Source organism: Schistocerca piceifrons, chromosome 8 (genome assembly GCF_021461385.2).
Source record: "Schistocerca piceifrons isolate TAMUIC-IGC-003096 chromosome 8, iqSchPice1.1, whole genome shotgun sequence".
NCBI classification, from domain to species: domain Eukaryota; kingdom Metazoa; phylum Arthropoda; class Insecta; order Orthoptera; family Acrididae; genus Schistocerca; species Schistocerca piceifrons.
The window spans coordinates 118,553,577-118,574,791 of record NC_060145.1 but is presented as its reverse complement, the minus strand read 5'-3'; the positions used below and the strand labels follow the sequence as shown (position 1 = coordinate 118,574,791).

The 21,215-nt window shown below is 41.2% G+C and overlaps 1 protein-coding gene across 1 annotated transcript in view; it reads left to right on the top strand.

Annotated features, from left to right (window-relative positions):
- The first annotated feature begins 264 nt into the window (after positions 1-264).
- Positions 265-21,215, top strand: part of LOC124712113 (odorant receptor Or2-like) — a 52,759-nt gene continuing 31,808 nt past the window's right edge. Inside the window, exons 1-2 of the mRNA XM_047242410.1 lie at positions 265-1,055; positions 12,287-12,386. Coding sequence (XP_047098366.1) covers positions 265-1,055; positions 12,287-12,386 — 891 coding nt within the window. The remainder of the gene's footprint in view (positions 1,056-12,286; positions 12,387-21,215) is intronic.

The following is a 21,215-nucleotide window of genomic DNA, read 5'->3' as shown; positions in this document are numbered from 1 at the left end:
GGTTTACGTTATTGGAACGAGTACGTATCATGGTAAATTTAATAAAAGTACGTTCCCTGAGGAATAACGGAGATGGACGTTAATAATTGGGGCAGTGGCTTCGAAAGAAATATTTATGAGATGGATGGGTAGTATTCAGATCCTAGTTATTCCTAAGCAGAATTACTGTGACTCTTATAGATGGACGGTAGGCCATTTCGTCAACGTTTCAGTATCGCCAGGCGCCTGTGAGACAACATGCCAAAATTAACAACCACTAAAACCATGACATGGAATGAATCCGGAAACTCAGCTCTCAAGATCAACATCAGAGAACTTTGCCTCAGCGGTGTATGGCCGCTGACAGACTGGAAGCTCTTTCGCGCTTACAGTGTCTTAATCTGGATTCTGGGCCTGGAGAATTTCGTGGAAGCTATGGTGGGGATATACCTGAGCCATGGGAACTTGGAAGAGATAACACTGGTGCTGCCCAACACGTTCACCACGGCCGGCGGCGTCTTCAAAATGGCCTTCTTCCTCAGGGACCCCTACAGTTACAACGTCCTGGTCCGCCTCATGGACGAAGTCCTGTCAGACTCCAGCCAGTTTAGCAGGGACAACCAGCAGATGATGTCAGTCGCGAAGGAGGCGCGCCGGACCGCACAACGCCTGTCAGCCTTCATTTATGCTTTTGTCAGCACGCAGATAATCATTTGGTTTCCCATGCCCCTGATCGCGTATGCTGGGGAAGGGAAACTGCCATTCATACAGCACCCGTGGATCAACTCGACGACTTTTCCGGCCTACGACACAATGTACGCACTGCAGTGCCTGTCTTCTGGGTTCCACATCTTCATTAGTCTCGGAATGGACTGCTTCTTCGCCGTGGTGATGATCCATACGACAGCCTGCTTGAGAATACTGTCTTTGCGACTTACTGCCCTGCGGTCGGACATCGTTCCAAGTAGCGATGGCTCGGCCACGGGCATGTGTTATGGGAGTCGAGAACCAGTGGCATGTGATGAGATGTACAAGAAATTGCGAGCCTGTATATGCAGCCACCAGAAGATTATTGGGTGAGTGGCGTCTCCTGTGGTGTTAGCAAACTCGGGATCTTCAGAAACAATGTTTGTGCTGCGCAAGCGAGAAGACAGTCAGTGGGAGATAACAACCGTTTAATCTCTTGCAGTTTCACTTAGGAGTGGCTGCCACAAGGACAGCTTTTAGTGTGTCATCTCTGTAAGCCACCAACGTCATTGCACCAGATGAATGCGAAAAGAAGTACTGAGTTGTATTGGAACATAGAGTGCCGGAATTTAACGAGCAGAGTTACCCACAATGCATAACAGTTTACATATGTCACTTCCACTCGAGTTCCTTATAGATTTCTAAGATAATTCGCGCTGATTCACTAAATACGTAACGAATATGCGGCTTGGTGAGAGCAGATCGAGGAAAACTGTTCAGCAAATACACAAACAAGACTTTTTTCCGGGAAACTCTTACAAGGATTAATTTCGTACAGAAAAGACCATATTGTTTCTGAAATCCGTTTGCTACTAAAAAGATGTTGTGTGCTTTAGTCTGTTTACGACTGTTATATTTTATGTCACATATGTGGTTTCTTCTGTCTCATCTTTTTAGGTTGAAAAACAGTTCAATTATATATTTGCAGCCCCCTAGCGATATTTTCAAGCTCCCTGCCACACTTTGCCCTGCTTGTATTTTCATCGCGTTTTCAGGCTTAATCAACGTTTTCGCCATGTCATTCATCCATACATTTTATTTTGACGTATCTTACTTAGTCATAAGTGTTTTTGCCGTGAATATGTCTTTAAGGGAGCCAGGTATCATGGCCGCCGCGAGGAGAGTAACAATCTCGCAGGAGAGGCGAATCGGGTTCACGCATTACTTCCAAAGCCCACATCCTGCGCTTTGTACAGATTGCTTGCTGTGCTCTAAATGCATGCTCACCTTATGTTACAGATTTTTCTTGCGAATTTCTCTATGACTTCTTTGAAATCTCAGCATTCAACCAGCTCATGTTTAGTCGACACCGTTGCCAGCCCGTACAGTCGCACCTGGCGCATTGTTGGCCTCAGGTACGTTTTAAACAGTTTCAACTTCGAAAAAATACTTTCTCCACTTGCCACTGTCACCTGTTGTACTAGCAGAATTGTTAAGGCTACAATTACCTTTGGCAAAAAACCATACTCTTGTATGAGTTTCAAAGATTCAATTGGGGTGCTACCAGGATTTACCAGCGTTGAGACCAATCTAATTTAATCATTAAAATCGAAAACAATGATGTCCTTTGCCTGTTCATCACTAACGCTGTCACGCAGTTTGGGAATCTTGTCACTTACAACGCCAGGGGACATGTCTTTAATTTGACTAATGTCATTCAAAAAATGAAAACGCTCACTGTGACTTTTCAGTTGTTGAAATGTATCCCTGAGAGCACATAGTATGACTTCCGTTACTTTAAAGAAAAAATCTATTTTTACTGCGTTTCCGTATCTTCAATTTTGCGCCCTCGTACTGGAATAATTTCTTCTTCCGTCTCTTTGTACCTGTATTATACCACTTATGATCAGGTTCTCTATATCGTTTTGGGTTGGCCGTTTCTTAAGTTATATTCGAATTTGAGTCCTCCCTGAAGTTTGTGAAGTACTCTGTTGTCTTTTCGAGTAAGTCGATAGCGTTCGATATATCTTTGGCAATAATTCGAGGTTTTTTGCCGACAACCTTAATATAGAGTAATATATCACACCATACCACAACTGTGTAAACGGACGTAAAATCAGACATATGAACTGCCAAACCGCCAGCCCCATATTCAACAATTTTGTCCGTATTTTCGCCATTGCTTATTTCAAAAGTGGTTCAAATGGCTCTGAGCACTATGGGACTTAACATCTAAGATCATCAGTCCCCTAGACTTAGAACTACTGCCACCTAACTAACCTAAGGACGTCACACGCATCCAAGCCTGAGGCAGGATTCGAACCTGCGACCGTAGCAGCAGCGCGGTTTCGGACTGAAGCGCATAGAACCGCTCGGCCACAACGACCGTCTTTGCTTATTTCAACTAATGCATCATAGACCTCTCTACGTTATACTTAACAAGAGCAATTCAGTCAGTTGTACTCTTCCATCTTGTTGTACTCACTGGCTTCTGTGGGTTAGGACAAATATAGGACCATTAAAGACCGCCTAGCGCTGCGAAGACACAGAACATAAGTCATAATTTTTTTCGCAACAGATAAATATTAGCAACTGCTTATTCTGATGCCTTTGGAGCATCGTCCACAAGCAGATTTAGCGAGTGACTACGACAGGGATATAAAATGCCTTAGTACAGAAAAAGAGGGTAACCACCATGAATGAATTATCCGAATCGGAAATCGGTGGATATGATGTACATGTGTCTACAAATGATTAGAGTTTCAGAAAAACTTGATGATAACACATTGGTCCACCTCAGGCCCTTATTTAAGCAGTTATTCGGCTTGGCAGTGATTGATGAAGCTTTTGTGTGTCCTTCTGAGGGATATCGTGCTAAATTCTGTCCAAATGACACACCTAACTAACCTAAGGACATCACACGCATCCAAGCCTGAGGCAGGATTCGAACATGCGACCGTAGCAGCAGCGCGGTTCCGGACTGAAGGTTCCTGCCTGTAATGCCACAAAAGCTATCGTCTGGGAGAGATCCGGCGATCTTGCTGGTCAAGGTAGGATTTGGCAGTCACGAAGACAAGCAGTAGAAACTCTCGCCCAACAAAACGAGGAGCAGGATATCGTCGAGGTAGCGGTATACTGTAAGGGTGCTGTAGATGATATCCAAAGAGGTCCTGCTATCAAATGAAAATATGGCACCCCAGACCATCAATCCTGATCATTGGGCCATACGGCGGGCGACAGTCAGTTGTCGTCTGGGGCTTCTTCGCAAGTCATCGGGGTTTAGTTCGAGGCGGAACTCACCACTGTAGACAATTCTACTACATTCAAAGAGATTTCTGGCCAAATGTGCCCGACACCACTGCAAATGAGTTTGTTGATATCGGAGGACAATGCCAGTAGGCGGAAGGGGCGCTGTGAGGTCACGGCCGTTTCTATGAGCCGCCTGTTAATGGCCCTCGTGACTAACGAAGCCCAGTTGCACCGGCTGGGTCGATGATTCTGAGTGCCTTTCAGACGATTTCTCGGTCCTCGTGTCCTGTCGTCTCTTTATGTCAACCGATTCCCTCTTGAATCTGTTTCCGGTGATGATTCACCCACTCCTTCCAACATCGTCGAATAGTGGCATTGCTAATATTCAGATGTCGAGCTATTCGCCGATTACTCCAATCTACTTCTCTGAGCGCAACTACACTATCTCTCTCAAGTACTGACACCCACGTATGTTACTGACGCGCCTGCTGTCTCCAAGGCTTAGTTACTATCCAGTTCACGAAGATAATTTTTCCTGGTATCGACATGTCCTCTGTTTACTATCCTTGACAGCTGCATGGTGAAGTTGCACTGCATCATCACACATTCCTCCATCGGCCGCCAAAGTTTACAGTTATGCACCTTACGGCGATACCTTTATTTTGCGATTAATTTGAATAACTCCTTCATGATGCGTCTTTTTTCTGTCTTAGAGTGTTTTTTACATTTAAAAATGCGCTTCTGCACTCCTATGCTCTTGTTTCCCAGATTAGAACCGTTATTATAGCCTTGCTCCCTCATGTCGTCTAAAATTATTTTCATTTCCTCTTACTTTTTTTTAGGCTATCTCTCTAAGTCCCAAAGCAGATTATCTCTTACAGCTACAAAATCAGTAAAAAAGAAGTGTGTAAATCACCATTACCTATTTAGTGCATTTGTAGCACATAAAGGAAAAACGGCTATCTTTGGATATCGAGAATACGTGCTTTCCGACATACCACGGCCAACATATTAGGTTCGAAAACAAGCACTTTTGAAAGTACTTTCATTTATGGTACAGAAAAGTAACAGTTAATTACTCAATAAGGGAAAACTAAAAAGAAAAAAACCTGAGACACAGCCGAGAAAAATAATTTAGTGGAGCGTGACTAGAAGAGTGATATGAAAGGCAGATTCAGAGGGGACGGAGTAGTGGATGAAGGATGCACGCATCTTACCACTTGTAAGCGGTGCTTAATCACAGTGTTTGGATTCAGAAGACTATTGCATTTGACGGGCAGCTCACATTTCACTTACTCTTTATTTATTATTACGAAATGTTTTTCTCAGTGACAGTGCTACATAAAGTGAAGGTTCCTGTATAGGAACCGTTAGGCCTTCATATGCTGAAATTTTTTTGTTCTCTTTTATGAAGTTTTTCGTTTCTGTCGGGACTTTCAAGCAGACATAGGTATCTTTCAAGTTTGTGTAGGCACTGTAATTAAATCGAGCCACTATCAGGTTTTGCTACTTTTAAAGACGCAAGCCAGGTCACCAAGTCAAGCGCTTCATTTCTCATCTGCTTCAATATACCGTAGATAATTTCCAGTAAGATACCAGATCTTATGACTGCTTTGCATTTATTTCTTACACATCTTCGTTTATACAAAACTTTCATTGCATTAATTCGTCCCTTTGCAAATATCTTAAAATTTGACATTTTGCCACCCCAAAAACCCTGCCGCCCTATGCTGTGGCACGGCTCCTCCCCCTATGGTCTGCCCTGTTTATTTCACTAATACTTGTTTATTTCAAACCGGTTTTGGGCTTATTGAGTCACTGGCAGGGAAACAATTGCCTAGAATCAATAAGAGACATTAGTGTGTAGGAAATCGAACATTTAAAACGAAGTTATCATTAAAACATACAGAGTCTACGTTGTGACACTAGGTCAGAAATGTCAAATCGACTGCTCTTCAATTGCCTCATGCAACAAGAATGTTAAACTCCAGCGTTAAATTACAATTTACATCATCGATGGTATCGAACACAGTAACTAAATATATCACACAATATTGAAGTATACAAGTTGTGTCATTATAATACTAAAGATTGTGAGGAGGAACAAAATAAAATGTATAGCAATTGAATTTATCTACAACTATATGAAGATGAATGTCATAATTAGGACTGAGATTTGGTCATTGGGAACGAGATTGGCCGTTTTGGGCTAAATGCTGATTTACCTCTAGGGATTGTAATAGATTAAGGTTTTTCCCTGTGATGCCTTTGAATCTACGAACTTCCTTCGGCTCATGTTCAGTAAAAATGAAATCTGATTCATGTAATCTTCAGCTATGTTCATAGCTGTCACTCTCACTGCTCTAGCCCCTCCTGTCTGATCAGTATGTAATTTGTTAAACTCAATATCAGTGATTTCGTCAACACCACTATTACTTAGAAAATTTGTTTTATCCATACTGTTGTGTAAAATGTAAACTGTGATTCCCCTTACATCAATGAAATTTTACAGCTGCAAAATTTGAGAGTTTTGGCTACTTTGTTGGATAAATTTTCTAAATATGGGATACTATACCAGTGGATTTTAGTTATGATTGTTTGTGCAGAGCGGGAATAAAGATAGGGCGAGATCTTCATTTCTGTACTTTCACGACCTGCTGACAGTGTTTTGAACAAGTGTTGAGCATTGGGTAAAAACGTTTTGACTACACAAGAGTGTCTCTTCTGCAATAGGCATCAGATGACTTCAGGTATTATCTGTCAGATCATTTAGACGAGGGAGTCTTTTTCTTCAACCTACGATCGGTCGCGAAATTAAAACCACACTGAAAATCCAGTGAAGCTTTATGCATATGTGGTACACAGTGCCTCTGGTGTCCCCATCAATCGCGTGATGCAGCACTTTCCGCTTCTGAGCGTGCAGTGAGCACGTAGAGATGCCTAGAAAATAGTGTACCCCTCCAAATGTGAAGCGTTGCTCGCGGGTTTCTTCTGCTTTCATTCACCCCACATAATGTAACTGCTTTGCGTTTCTTTCTTCACGGCAATACCCCACCGCACACCGCAGGTGCAACGATGACGGTGCTGCAGCGTTTTCAGTGGAATGTGTTTAATTACACAACGCACAGACCGGACTTGGCTCCCTCTGATTTTCATCTCTTTGCTCACATGAACCGTTGGCTGTTAGGACATCATTTTGGCTCATAAAAATAGTTGGAGACCAGCTTTGGAAATAGGACGCAGTCACGCCCTCTATGATGAGAGTATTAGAAATTTGGTACCACGCTATGACAAATGTCAAAGTCAAAGCGGCATTTATGTAGAGAAGTAACTGGAAATTATAGCTAATTGCTGAAAATAAATTTTTTACTTTGGTTTCTATTTACCGATAGAATGGATGTTGAAAAAAGAGAAACAGCCCTCGTATATACCGTGGAAACTAACGGTATTATCACACTTATGTGAGGTTTACTGGATACTACATTTACCTTTAATGATATTTCCCCTCGTAAAAAACGACACAATGGGTTCTGTTTATTAGTAAGTGTGCAATCGAATCGCAATTTCATTCTGATACTCCGTGATCCGTGGAGGCTCGGGTTTGATCTATCGAACGTACCGCGTATAATATTATCACTGTATCGCGGAGGAAAGAGAGAAGTGGCGCCCCCTCGTGGGGGAAGTCGGCGAGGCACCTGTGACAGCGGAGTGGTTGGATTTTGAAGGGCGAGCAGAAATAGTGAGACAGGCAGGAGTGCGCGGAGCGTGAAGCCGTGTCTGCCGACGCCGTGTGTGGTGGCAAGAGGAAAGTTTGCCACGTTACCTAATTGTGTTTGGGTGTTTGTGGCGGACTTGGTGGGTAGAGGCCCGATGCTGTCGGGAACATGCTGCTTCCTTGTTTCTGATGGATTTACCGTTTGCTGCTAGTGACTACATTCTCGTCTCTATGGCTCTGTGTCTGATGTGATGCCATTGCGAGCACAGTTGGTTTGGATACAAGCAGCATTTTGTTCTCAGTGTCCATCGTTCTGGCGATTACTGAATGTGCTTGCCGTTGTGGTGTATTTACCGAGCAGTGTGCTTTGGACGCTCGACCTTACTATTAGGAGTCCAATGCGTAAGGTCGCGTTTATCCTGTGAGGACTTGTGTTCTGCATTTAAAAACTTCGTTGTTGTCAGTCACTGAATTGCTCAAATGCATTCATACTTCTCTGCTTAAGTGTCATTGTTTTACGCCTCTCTGAATGGGATAATGATAAAGGGCCTTACTATTACTGACCTTCTTGTGTGCCACTGACTTGGTTGTGTTTCAGCCACGTAATTTGTGCGTTTATTGTAACGAACCGATGTCTGTTTCTGATTAATGTTTCCCTGTGACATTGAGTGTTACTCTTGTAACGAACACTGTTTTAGATATTTTAATCAGTGTGTTGCAGGACATATCCTATTTGTGCCTCGCAAGTGGAGAGCGGAGGCGGTTTATTGGCCAGTCATCCGGAGATTTAGAAGTTGTATGTTGTGTTAAGTTAATACTCTTTATTTGAAGCGTAGTGTGCTCATGCACAGGAAGTTTATGTGGTTTTGCGCAGATTGCGTGGTATGTTTAGATGACTCTGAATTCACTGTGTTAAGTGGTGTCCTCTGAGGTGCTGGAAGTAGTGGATAGACAGCTGTTTTGAGCACGTTGTATATGCAAATAATTTATGTCCTTATTACGTAGGTGAGTTGCTTGCCCTTTGTGTCACAGGTGGTGATAATTTCATTAATTTAGCCACCGGTCTTCGCACAGGCTGCGGGAGGAGCCGACCCACTGTGGCAAGCAGTTACGGAGTCGCGCCCGCCCACCGTAGCGGGCGTTGTTTACTAGCCCGACGCTTTCCTACTTGGTGGCGGGAGCGTGTTGACTGGTTTCTTACGGCTTGCAGTCTGGGAGACCCTGCCTTTGGTGTACAAATGGAAGACTTATGTTTTGCTTCCAGTACCTCGGAGTGGCTCTATGTGGGTAATGAGAACGACTTATGTTGTTGGTGGCTCAGGCCGAAAGTGGTTCATTTGTTAAACAGTAGGTGTATACGCATTTCTTTCCCATAATTCTGTAAACATGTTTAGATGCTGTGTTCTTTTTTTAAGTCAATTGAATTGTTGTTCAGAGGTTACTACGTATGGCCATTAACTTATGCAGACATTTAATAGCAAGGAAGTGTATTGAATTCTGGTTTCGAGTTGTGTTGATTATGTGGGGAAATTGCCTTGAACAAACATTTAATTAATTAGTAAACAACTGAATGCTATTTGTGAGTTGAAGTTTATTGTGTTCCTAAACATATTAACGATTATTTTTAGTAGTCCACTTATGCAGTTAGGCGATTCAAGGCCTGTTGTCTTGTTTCCTTTTAAAAGTATTATCAGTGTTATTAATAAAGAAGTGTGTTATAAAAAAAATAAACAGTGAATGAAGTGCCCCAAATCCCTTTGGTCCCCACATTCCGTCATTCACCCTTGGGTGGTATTAACAAACCGTGAAAGCCCATTTCACTCCGTAAGTAGGCTGCCGAAACATATCCGCATCGCAGGCTTCGTTGAAGCCAAGACATTGCACCAACTGGTACACTGTTGTCTTCTTAAGATTATGAAACACAAAATCGCTCTCGGGCGACCGCTTTTTCCTATGACGTTGGAAAACATCTGTTGTTTCTTTCATTTTATCCCATAGTAGAGCTTACTCATAAGGCATAGCGGGAAATTTAGGTAGTACTGTCATTGATATTAGTATCTTCGATTCAATGCTAATTGCCTGGGAATATTTATGAGAGACATAGGGAATAGATGAGGGTAGTGATGTGGAACACACTGGTCCTGGTACCACACATTAAAGCCAGTTCTGCCCTTGTATTCTGACTGAAGAACACGATAGTGTGAGCTAGACAAAAAAGGCAAAGTATTTGGTCAGATAAATTACAGCCTAAACGTTTATTGTGAATGTTCCTGTGTCGCCGCAGTGGCTGAAGGAGCGCGAAGCGGCAATATCCCAAGTGTGGCAGTCACTAGAATGAAATCGTTTCCCCTAATGAGTGAAGAGTATTTTCATTTAGCTAATTACGTGCTGCATAAATTAAATTCACGGTAAACGTCTTGATGAAGGTCGTCTCAACTGGATAAAGTTGAATACTCTCTTAAAACAGTATATGCATGCTGATACCTTATAAAGAATTCCTCTTCGGTATGCAAAGATATATCACGGGGAAACAAATTTAATAGGCATTGCAAAATACTTCATCGGTTTGACAGGTATTGTATTTCCAATGTTGGATCATCGAAGGGGTCTGTAACACTGTACTCACTCACTTCTATCCTAATATACGACTATTTGAAAGTTAAAGGAGATTATTTCTTCCTAGTGCAGTATTTACGAACATCTATGATGTTTTAAAAGTCACACTGTGTCTTGTTCATAAATTGCATCACTGACACTGTGGTTCACATTTGTTACTGTTTTCATATATGCCCGCTGTGTATCCCTCGCATAAATCCTATTTATTTTCTTGTGGAATACATACTTATGCACAAGTGAAGAGCTTCTGCTAAAAGTAATCCTGTTGGACATCAAGGGACGCAACCATAAAAAGTATATTTTAGCTCATCGATTTCTTTATCCCGAAATTTGGCCGTAATTATCATGGCAAAACCTGTTGAACTTAAGTATTCAATCTGGGGTATATTATATCGTTTTTCCAGTTAATGTTTTCACCAATATGCACACCTGAGCACATGACATCCTCATCCTATGTAGCATTTCTTGTTGGTAATCCATAGTAATTTATTTCTCACAATACAAAACTAGATGATCAGTGTTTCTTTTCTATAAAATAACGTCTTTTCTCTGTACCAGTTATTAGTAACTACGAAAGCAGTTTTTCTGTTTTTTGTGTTCACGTTTCTTACCTCGGCCGAATAAATTTTGAATCTTCTGTAGAAAAGACTAAACCTGCATCGTGATTGAAGTATAACAAATCAGTTAACTTAAATACGTTTGCAAAATGAATGAACTGTTGCAGAAGTTTTTACTCATTCACAATAGGGCTGTTCCCGCTGCCTGAAGAACGCTCAAGTGGTAGAGTTACGAAAGTTCTCCGAAAAGTTCTCAGCATGACAAAAATCTTTCATGTTAAAGAGAGAAACTATAACAATCTCTAACTCAAAACTTCGTTTGTAATTCTTATTAGATGTTACTAGGCTATGCTCACAGACTTTAGGAGCATGTATCTATTTATAGGAATAAAATAGTCCGATCTGAGCACAGTCAAGAACGCAACGAAATTCATTAAACCCAAATAGAATTGTGTTAATGGTTATGGAGGACAAATGAATTACTATAACAGTATTCATAGTAAAGAAGAGAAAGTATTTCTGTAAATGGGGTACAATTAACTTCTCAAGGAAATTTATTGTCCTGGCGCGAATATTCCAATTAAGGCCGTATATATTTCAGTTTCGGTTGCGTATGCAATGATTAGGTTTAAATGTTTCCAGCAATTAAGGAAATATGTATATCACTATAACATATGAAGATTAGCATCTCCAAAACGAAAGTAATGTCAGTGGGAAAGAGATATAACCGGATTGAGTGCCAAATAGGAGGAACAAAGTTAGAAGAGGTGGACGGTTTCAAGTACTTAGGATGCATATTCTCACAGGATGGCAACATAGTGAAAGAACTGGAAGCGAGGTGTAGCAAAGCTAATGCAGTGAGCGCTCTACTACGATCTACTCTCTTCTGCAAGAAGGAAGTCAATACCAAGACGAAGTTATCTGTGCACCGTTCAATCTTTCGACCAACTTTGTTGTATGGGAGCGAAAGCTGGGTGGATTTAGGATACCTTATCAACAAGGTTGAGATTACGGATATGAAAATATGATTGCAGGTACTAGTAGATGGGAACAATGGCAGGAGGGTGTCCACAATGAGGAAATCAAAGAAAAACTGGGAATGAACTCTATAGATGTAGCAGTCAGGGTGAACAGGCTTAGATGGTGGGGTCATGTTACACGCATGGGAGAAGCAAGGCTACCCAAGAGACTCATGGGTTCAGCAGTAGAGGGTAGGAGGAGTCGGGGCAGACCAAGGAGAAGGTACCTGGATTAGGTTAAGAATGATTTTGAAGTAATAGGCTTAACATCAGAAGAGGCACCAATGTTAGCACTGAATAGGGGATCATGGAGGAATTTTATAAGGGGGACTATGCTCCAGATTGAACGCTGAAAGCCATAATCAGTCTTAAATGGTGATGATGATGATGGACATAAAATCAATATTATAATTATTTCTTACAGTCTTTCAGCTGTTTGCTTATCGTAATTGTTTCTGTTTCAGATTTATCTCCTACTTGGAAACTGTCATGAATCCAATAGCGATGACGCAGTTCGCTTTCAGCGTTTTGGTAGCCTGCGTCGCGCTGTACCAAGCCACATACGTAAGACATAATTTCTTTGATTTGCGTGATCAACTATTTACATGGATTTCTGTCATGTGCTGATTTTTTATCGTTACGTGATAACTTCATAAAACGTCATCAATTATCTTGCATAGATATGCTAGTTTATTTCTTCTCCCGTACTTTTTCCAACCTATAAGTCGTTCAGTAAAGAAATAAATTACATCGATGTGTATTAGGACATTTCGTCACTCTGTCTCGTCTACTAACATGGACGTTTGTCGCCACATATTTTATTATAAATATTGTCGTTTCATCCGTTGATCGTACGTCTGATTTGTAATATTATTCTTTAACTCTAATTAAAAGGCGTATAAGACAGGAACGCAGTCTTTTGACCCTATCTACATCAACGTTGACGAGAAAAAGACAGGTTCTGGATTGAAATTTAGGGTGATTTCAATGATGAGATTTGACGGAGACATTGATATCCTTAGTGAAAGTGAAGAATAATTACAGGACATGTTGAATGGACTGAAGAATCTAATAGGTACAGAATGTGGTACAGGAGTAAATTTAAGAAAAATGCAAGTAATAAGGGGTAAGAGTTATGGGATTAGCAGTAAATTTAACATCAGAATTGGTGATGACGTTGAATAAAGAAAGGACTTCATAAAATTTTAAAAATTCTGCTACTTTGGAAGCAAAGTATTACATAAGGGACGAAGCAACGAGGACATATAAAGCAGCCTGACACGGGTAACGAGGACACTCCTGTCCAGAAGAGGTCCATTAGTATCAAACAGAGACCTTAATTTGAGGCAGAAAACCCGGAGAATGTATGTTTGGAGCACAACGTTGAAGGGCAGTGGACTATGGGAAAACGTGAAAAGAATAGTCGAAATGTTGCAGATGACGTGCAATAGAAGGATGTTGAAAATAAGGTGGACTGATAAGATAGGAAATGAGATGATCCTTCGCAGAATTATCGAAGGAAGGTGCATACGCAAAGCACTGAGACAAAGAAGGGGCACAACGGTACAACATATTTTAGAACATCAGGGAATAACTTCTGCAGTATTGCAGGAGGCTATAGAGGGCGAAAACCTTGGGAGGAAACAGGGTTTGGAATAAATGGAACAATTAATTGAGAACGTAGGGTGCAGCGCAACTCTGAGATAAAGAGGTTGACACAAGAGAGGAGTTTTTTGGCGGGCCACTTCAGAAGACTCATGGCTCAAGGGGAAAATAGCTGGAATCACTGATTTTGAAGTGTTTCAGTTTTTGCTCTTCTATTATTATATTTAATGTTACTTTTATACAATACATTTAGTGTGTAGCGTCCGCACAGTTAGAAAATCTTCGTCCTCCTTCTTATTCCACTGTTTAATGCTGTTATTTCTGAAAAACGTTTCCTTCGTTTGTGCTGATTTTTTCCTCTTTTTCTACAATTAGTATGTTTTTGGATATGGTTGATTACGAGAGATACTTTTTCTTCCGTGTCTTTCACAGGATGGGAGCTTAACCAGAAAGAAAGCAAGATTAACATCTAATCGACGACCATATCATTACGGACAGATCACAAGCTAGCACAGGGCAAGAATGAGAAGAGAATGAACCGTATTCTTTTCACAGAAATCATCCTAGTATCCACATTAATGGACTAAAAAAAGCAGGAAAACCATCAATGTGAATGGTTAAACGGGAAAATAAACCGTATTTCCATAATGCGGGTCCAGACCTTAACCAGTGTGCCACCTAACCTAATAGAAGCGTAACTTCAGATTTATTTTAACTGCGATATCTCCCTGCGTTTTGCTTATTACTAAACTAAACTATACTCCGTCCGAACAGGCGCCTGAAGGTCCAACGGTACCGACCGACCACCGTGTCATCCTCAGACGGTAGCCATCACTGGATGCGGATATGGAGCGGCAAATGGTCAGCAGACCGCTCACTCATCTGTTGACGGTTTTCGTGACCGAAACCGCTGCTTCTCAAGCAAGTAGCTCCTCCTGACTGAGTTCACCCCGCTTGCCAAGAGTACTCCGCAGACCTGAACGGTTACCGATCCAAGTCCTAGCCCAGCCCGACAGCGCTTACCTTCGGTAATCTGACGGGAATCTGTGTTACCATTGTGGCAAAGCCGACATTATGCTTTTACCCACCACAAATTACTTGCAAATTAGTACTTATGTTTCGTTTCTTAAATCTGACGAACCTCACCTTACTTTCGTAAGAAGGGAAAGTTCATTTCTATCATGTAGTCACCATACATTTTCATGGCTTGTTTACTGAGAGTCGTAACTAGTGTCATCTCTTCATTATCTCCTACATATGTATGTGTTATAGCAGTTTTCATAAACATAAAGCGATTTCTGGATGGGAAGCACGCCGCGTAGTGTTTCATTTCATCTACATCTACTTTCCGCAAGCCACTGTATTGTGTGTGGCGGAAATTACCATGTACAACCCGGTTTCTTGGCCCACTCTTCCCTTACAGTCGCGAATGATCTGCGGGAAGATCGGTTGCTGGTAACGCTCCACGTGAGCTCGAATCTAATTTTACCTCCGCGGTGTTTTCACGAGATGTACCTCGGAGATAAAAAATGTGGTTGTCTCTTCTAAAAACTTACTCCGTCAGAATTTTACTAGGATACCACACCGTGATGCACTATGTCTCTGTTGTAACTTCCGACATTACAGTTGGCCGACAATCTCCGTGACACATTCGCATTTATTAAATGAATCTGTAATGAACGCGCTCCTCCAAGGACCTTCTCTGTTTCACCCATCAATCCTATCTGGTACGAATTACAGATTGATGTTGACGGCTGTGCCGAGGTGGGTACGTCGCTCCGCGACACCATCGGGCGTCTCCAATACTTCGATGAATGACCGCTCGGGTGCGCCGGCTGCTGTTGACAGCTTCCCCTTTAAGGCAGAAGGGACTAGAGGGGTGGTGGCACAAAGTCCCCGATCACCTGTCCTTTCGCCAGTGTCCTGGATTGAATTTCAAATTTCTCCACTCTGTCTCACGGATTGAGCAGATGCTGTTGATGGTGATCCGTCCGTCGGATGAAAATATTTTCGACGGGCCTCTTGGTGCTCCTAGAGAAGTGGGCTATATGCCGGCACCGGGTCCCACATTGTCCTTTCGCTCATCTCCAATGCGTACATGGCATTGCGTACAAACACATTCATTACAGTCGCTACACAGGTACACTACCAAACATAGCTCTCCTACTTCGTTGCCTGAGGACGCAAAAGATAGGAAAAGCCCTGCAAATTGAGCGGCTGAACCTTCCTTTCGGAGTGTCCCAGCAATTCTTACAACATGACCCCTTACATTACTCTTACAGATTGATGAAGAATATTTAGCTATTGATCGAGGAGGACTTTGTAAGCTATCTCCTTTGTCTTTTTTTTATAGTCCTGTCTTCCTCAGTTGCGTGTAATATTACGGTATATTGATAATTTTTACTTACGATCCGTCTGACAGCAACTGAATAAAACACAATTTTAGTGGCATACGCGTTTCGCCTTTATTTTCTGAAAGGCATCATCAGTGGCCAGGAATATGTATATATTTTAGCTATTTAATTTACATTTTTGTCACAGAGCCTATAGGTTCTGGTGGTTGGTATTTCCTATTAAGTAGTAATGTATTGAACTGTACTTACAGGTTGCGTGGACAATTTCTTACATATTACGCTCCTGTTGCATTTTTGGTGTTGTTCTTCTTCTTATGAATGCCAATTTGCGGTTTTATTCCCACTCCACAGCACTATGAACTGAACGCTTATTTCAATGCAATGTTTTGGTTTTTGTTACCGACTGTCAAATGTTTTTGCCAAAGATCGAATGTTATTGCCAAACTTTCGAGTGTAATTATTGAAGTATCTGTGATCTGTTCTTGTATGCATTTTTGTGTGTGTGAATTGGTGTGATATAATTTTTTTGTGCTGTGTGTGTGTGTGTGTGTGTGTGTGTGTGTGTGTGTTTGTGTTATGGTGTGTCTTTTTTCTTTTTTTGGCTCTGCTTGTGTGTGTGTGTGTGTGTGTGTGTGTGTGTGTGTGTGTGTGTGTTTGTGTGTATTTTTCTTTATGTTATCATTTCCTTTATTAAGTGTAGTAGGGAGCCTGTGCTGATGTGTGTTTGTTCAATTATCACATGTTTGTTTTCTGCTATGGCTTTCTGGATGTGGAAGTTCTCTTGCGTTTGTACAAGATGTTCTTCATGATTGCTTATTCTCATTATTTTCATTTCTTGTTCCATGTTTGTAGGATGATGGTTATGGTGTTTTAAATGCTGTGCAAATGTGGAATGGTTTGTTTCATATTTCCAACATCTGAGATGTTCTTTGTATCTTGTTTCAAAATTCCTACATGTCATGCCTATGTATACTGCATCACAACTTTGACAATCAAGTTTATATATTCCTGATTGTTGTAATTTGACCCTCTTGGTAGCTGGCTGGCTTAGGTGTGATTGGGGGGTTTGCCCAGGTTTATATGCTATTTTGAAACCATGTCTCTTTAGGATGTTCGCAACTCTGTGTGTTTGTTTGTGTAGGTCATGGTGTACCATCTGGTTCTTTTCTGTGTGGTGTTGTTATTGTGAGTGTTTGTTGAGTGTGTTTGTAAGTTTTCAGCTTGAGTTCTTTTGTATTCTGGAAATGTTGTTTGTTTTGTATTTGTCTTTTTATTTTTTGATTGAGCCTGTGTACCACATGTGTGTCATACCTGTTGTTCCTAGCTATTTCTATGATTGTACTCATTTCTTGTTCATAATTTCTCTTGCTGAGTGGGATTGTGTTTAATCTATGTAACATGTGTCTTAGTGCTGCAAGTTTCTTGTTGTGTGGGTGGTTGGATGTGGAATGTATTATTGTCTGTGGCTGTGGGTTTTCTAAAGATGTTAAATGTATGTTTGCCATTTTCTTTTTTCTTTGTAATGTCAAGAAAATTTATTTGATTTTCTTTCTCTTTTTCAAGTGTGAATTTCATGTTCTGATGAGCTTTGTTTATTTCTGAATGGAGTTCGTCTATTTTTTCACTTGGCTCATCTAGCAGGCAAATAATGTCATCCATGTATCTGTACCAATATATGATTTTGAAACTTTCATTAGTGGTTATCTTTTCAAATATCTGATTTTCTAGGTGACTGATGAAAATATTTGCTAGTGTTCCTGATATTGGGGATCCCATGGGCAGTCCATCACTTTGTAGATAATATTCTTTCTCTAACTGAAAGTTGTTTTGTTCAGTTGTCAGTCTGAGCATATCTGTTATTTCTTTTACTGCGTCGGCTGTGAGGTTGCTGTGGGATGAGAGATTTTGTTCTATGATTTCTATTGTTTGTGTAATAGGGATGGAGATATACATATTTTCTATATCGAATGAAATCAGTAATGCTGTGTGTGGTACCTGTATGTTCTGTATGTTTTCTATTAGGTTTCTTGTGTTTATCACTGTTCTGTTGTTTTCCACTTTATAGTGTTTTGTAACTAACTTTTGGAGGTGTTTGGCTATGTGGTATGTTGGGACTTTCTTGAAGTTGATTACAGCTCTCATTGGCATTCCCTCTTTATGTACTTTCGGTTGATTGCGGAGTGTTGGTGCTTGTGGGTTTTTCTGTGTTATGTAGTATTTCTTCTGTGAGTGTGTGTTCAATGTTTTTCAGTGTTCGTTTCACATTTGCCTGGAATCGTGTAGTTGGATCTGACTTCAGTTTTTTGTATGGCATTGGTGTTTATGTATTCCTTGGTTTTAGTGATGTATTGCTCTTTATCCATGAGTACTGATACATTTCCTTGTCTGCTCTTGTTATTAATATGTTATTGTCTGTTAACGTTTGTTTTAACATTTTCATAGTGGCTGCTTCTGTTTGGTTGTTCTTATTGTGTGTCTGCTGTGTTTGTTTTATTATGCCTTTTATTTCTTATTTTACTAGTTCTCTTGTCAGTCCTATGTTTATTTCACAATTATTTTGTTGTTCTTCACGTGTAAGGATGTGTTCAGTTTCTACTACGAGATTTTCTATGTACTGATTGTTCACTTTGCTATTGGTGCAGTGTTTCAAGGCTTTTTCCAAGAGCATTTTTTTCATTTTCGTGTAGTTCTGTCTCTGTTAGGTTAACTAAACGTGGATTGAATGTGTAGTAACCGATATCGTTCTGCAAATGATTTCGACTTTTGAGCCACTGTGGAACTGTTTTTAAGCTTTACATTAATGTAACTTGGACTTAAATCTTTCTTTTTGCATGTTTTGTTGATTTTTATGTGCTGTATCGTCTTATGGAGTCTGAGATGTATTTTCTTGAACCTGTTGTACACGTTGACAGATAATGCTTGACATAGCTGTACTATCTTCAACTTTTGTAGTCCTGTCTTCCTCAGTTGCGTGTAATATTACGGTGTATTGATAATTTTTACTTATGGACCGTCTGACAGCAACTGAATAAATCACAATTTTGGTGCCGTACGCGTTTCGCCTTTATTTTCTGCAAGGCATCATCAGTGGCCTGGAATATGTACATATTTTAGCTATTTAATTTACATTTTTGTCACAAAAAAGGCACACTATAACACAAACACACACGCACACAGCACAAAAAAATTATATCACACCAATACACACATACCCACACAAATGCATACAAGAACAGATCACAGACACTTCAATATTTACACTCGAAAGTTTGGCAATAACATTCGATCTTTGGCAAAAACATTTGACAGTCGGCAACAGAAACCAAAACATTGCATTGAAACAAACGTTCAGTTCATAGTGCTGTGGAATGTGGGAATAAAACCGCAAATTGGCATTCATAAGAAGAAGAACAACACCAAAAATGCAACAGGAGCGTAATATGTAAGAAATTGTCCACGCAATTAAGTACAGTTGCTGTAAGTACAGTTCAATACATTACTACTTAACAGGAAATACCAACCACCAGAACTGTTTATAACCTATAGGCTCTGTGACAAAAATGTAAATTAAATAGCTAAAATATATACATATTCCAGGCCACTGATGATGCCTTGCAGAAAATAAAGACGAAACGCGTATGGCACTAAAATTGTGCTTTATTCAGTTGCTGTCAGACGATCCATAAGTAAAAATTATCAATCCTTTGTTTCCAGAATGGAACTTTCACTCCGCAGCGGAGTGTGCTCTGATATGAAACTTACTGGCAGATTAAAACTGTTTGACGGACTCGAACTCGGGACCTTTTCCCTTTCGTGGACCAGTGCTCTACGAAGCTAGCCAAGCACGACTCACGACCCATGCTCATAGCTTTAATTCCGCCAGTACCCCGTCTCCTACCTTCCAAACTTCGCAGCAGCGTTCCTGCATACCTTGCAGAACTAGCACTCCTGGAAGAAAGAATACTGTGGAGACATGGCTTAGCCACAGCCCTGGGGGGGATGTTTCCAGAATGAAACTTTCACTCTGCTGCGGAGTTTACGCTGATATGAAACTTCCTGACAGATTAAAACTGCGTATCGACCGAGACTCGAACTCGGGCCCTTCTCTTTTTGATGGACTATATATCCTGACGATTATTCCAATGAATCTCAGTTTGGTTCTGTCCGCCCCCGGTAGCTGCGTGGTCAGCGCGACAGACTGACAACCCTAAGGGCCCGGTTTCGATTCCCGGCTGGGTCGGAGATTTTCTCCGCTCAGGGACTTGGTGTTCTGTTGTCCTAAACATCATCATTTCATCCCCATCGACGCGGAAGTCGCCGAAGTGGCGTCAAATCGAAAGAAAGCATCAGGCGGGCGGTCTACCCGACGGGAGGCCCTCGTCACACGCCATTAATTACGTTTGGTGCTTGCGTTACTTGCAGTTTATTCTATATAATCGTTCCACTTGAAATCGCTCCGTACGCATATCTTAGATATTTTATGGATGTGGCCGTTCGTAGTGATTGTTCTGCAATCGTGCGACGTACAAGAATATGTCCTGCCTATTTACATGATACACCTGTTTGCGCTCATCGTCAATTGCCACTCTTTGTACCAAGTGTCGATCCTCTGCTGGTTTTCCTCCATTTCGCCACAATTATCTACTGTTGTAATTTCTGTGTACACATCAGAAGCAGCGTCATGGAACTATGAGCGTTATCTACTATGTAACCTACATAAATATTGTGTAAAGTAATGATCCTATAAGGCTGCCTTGGGGATATTTTTACGTCTGAAGCTATTTCTCCTTTAAAAACTGCATATTGTGTTTCGTTTGCTAGAAACTCTTCAGTCGAATCACACATCTCGTCTGATATTCCGTGCGCTAGCATCGCCGCGCGGGGTAGCCGCACAGTCTCCGTCGCCTTGTCACGGTCCGTGCGGCTCCCCCCCTTGGAGGTTAGAGTCCTCCCTCGGGCGTGTGTGTGTGTGAATTGTCTATAGCGTACGTTATTTTAAGTTGGATTAAGTGATGTGTAGGATTAGGGACCGATGATCTCAGCAACTTGGCCCCATTAGACCTTACCACAAATATCCAAATTTCCGCTAGAATTTGGATCATTAAGCGGATGTACTGAACGCCTTTCGAAACTCAAGGAGCGTGGCATCTGTATTCTGATTTCTGGGTATCCTCGACGAACACAGCGAGTTGGGTTTCACACCATCGTTGTCTGCCGAGTCCATGTTTATTCCAACAGTGGAAATTTTCAGTCTCCAGAAATGTCGTAACATGCGAGTACAAAACATGTTCTAAAATTCTACCACGCACTGACGTAAGCCGTATGTAACTATAGTTTTATGCGTCCTTTCGACGACCCTTGTTAAGAACGTGAATGGCGTGTGCTTTCTCCCAATCACTAGGAGCGTTCACTCCTCCGTCGACATACAGTTTGA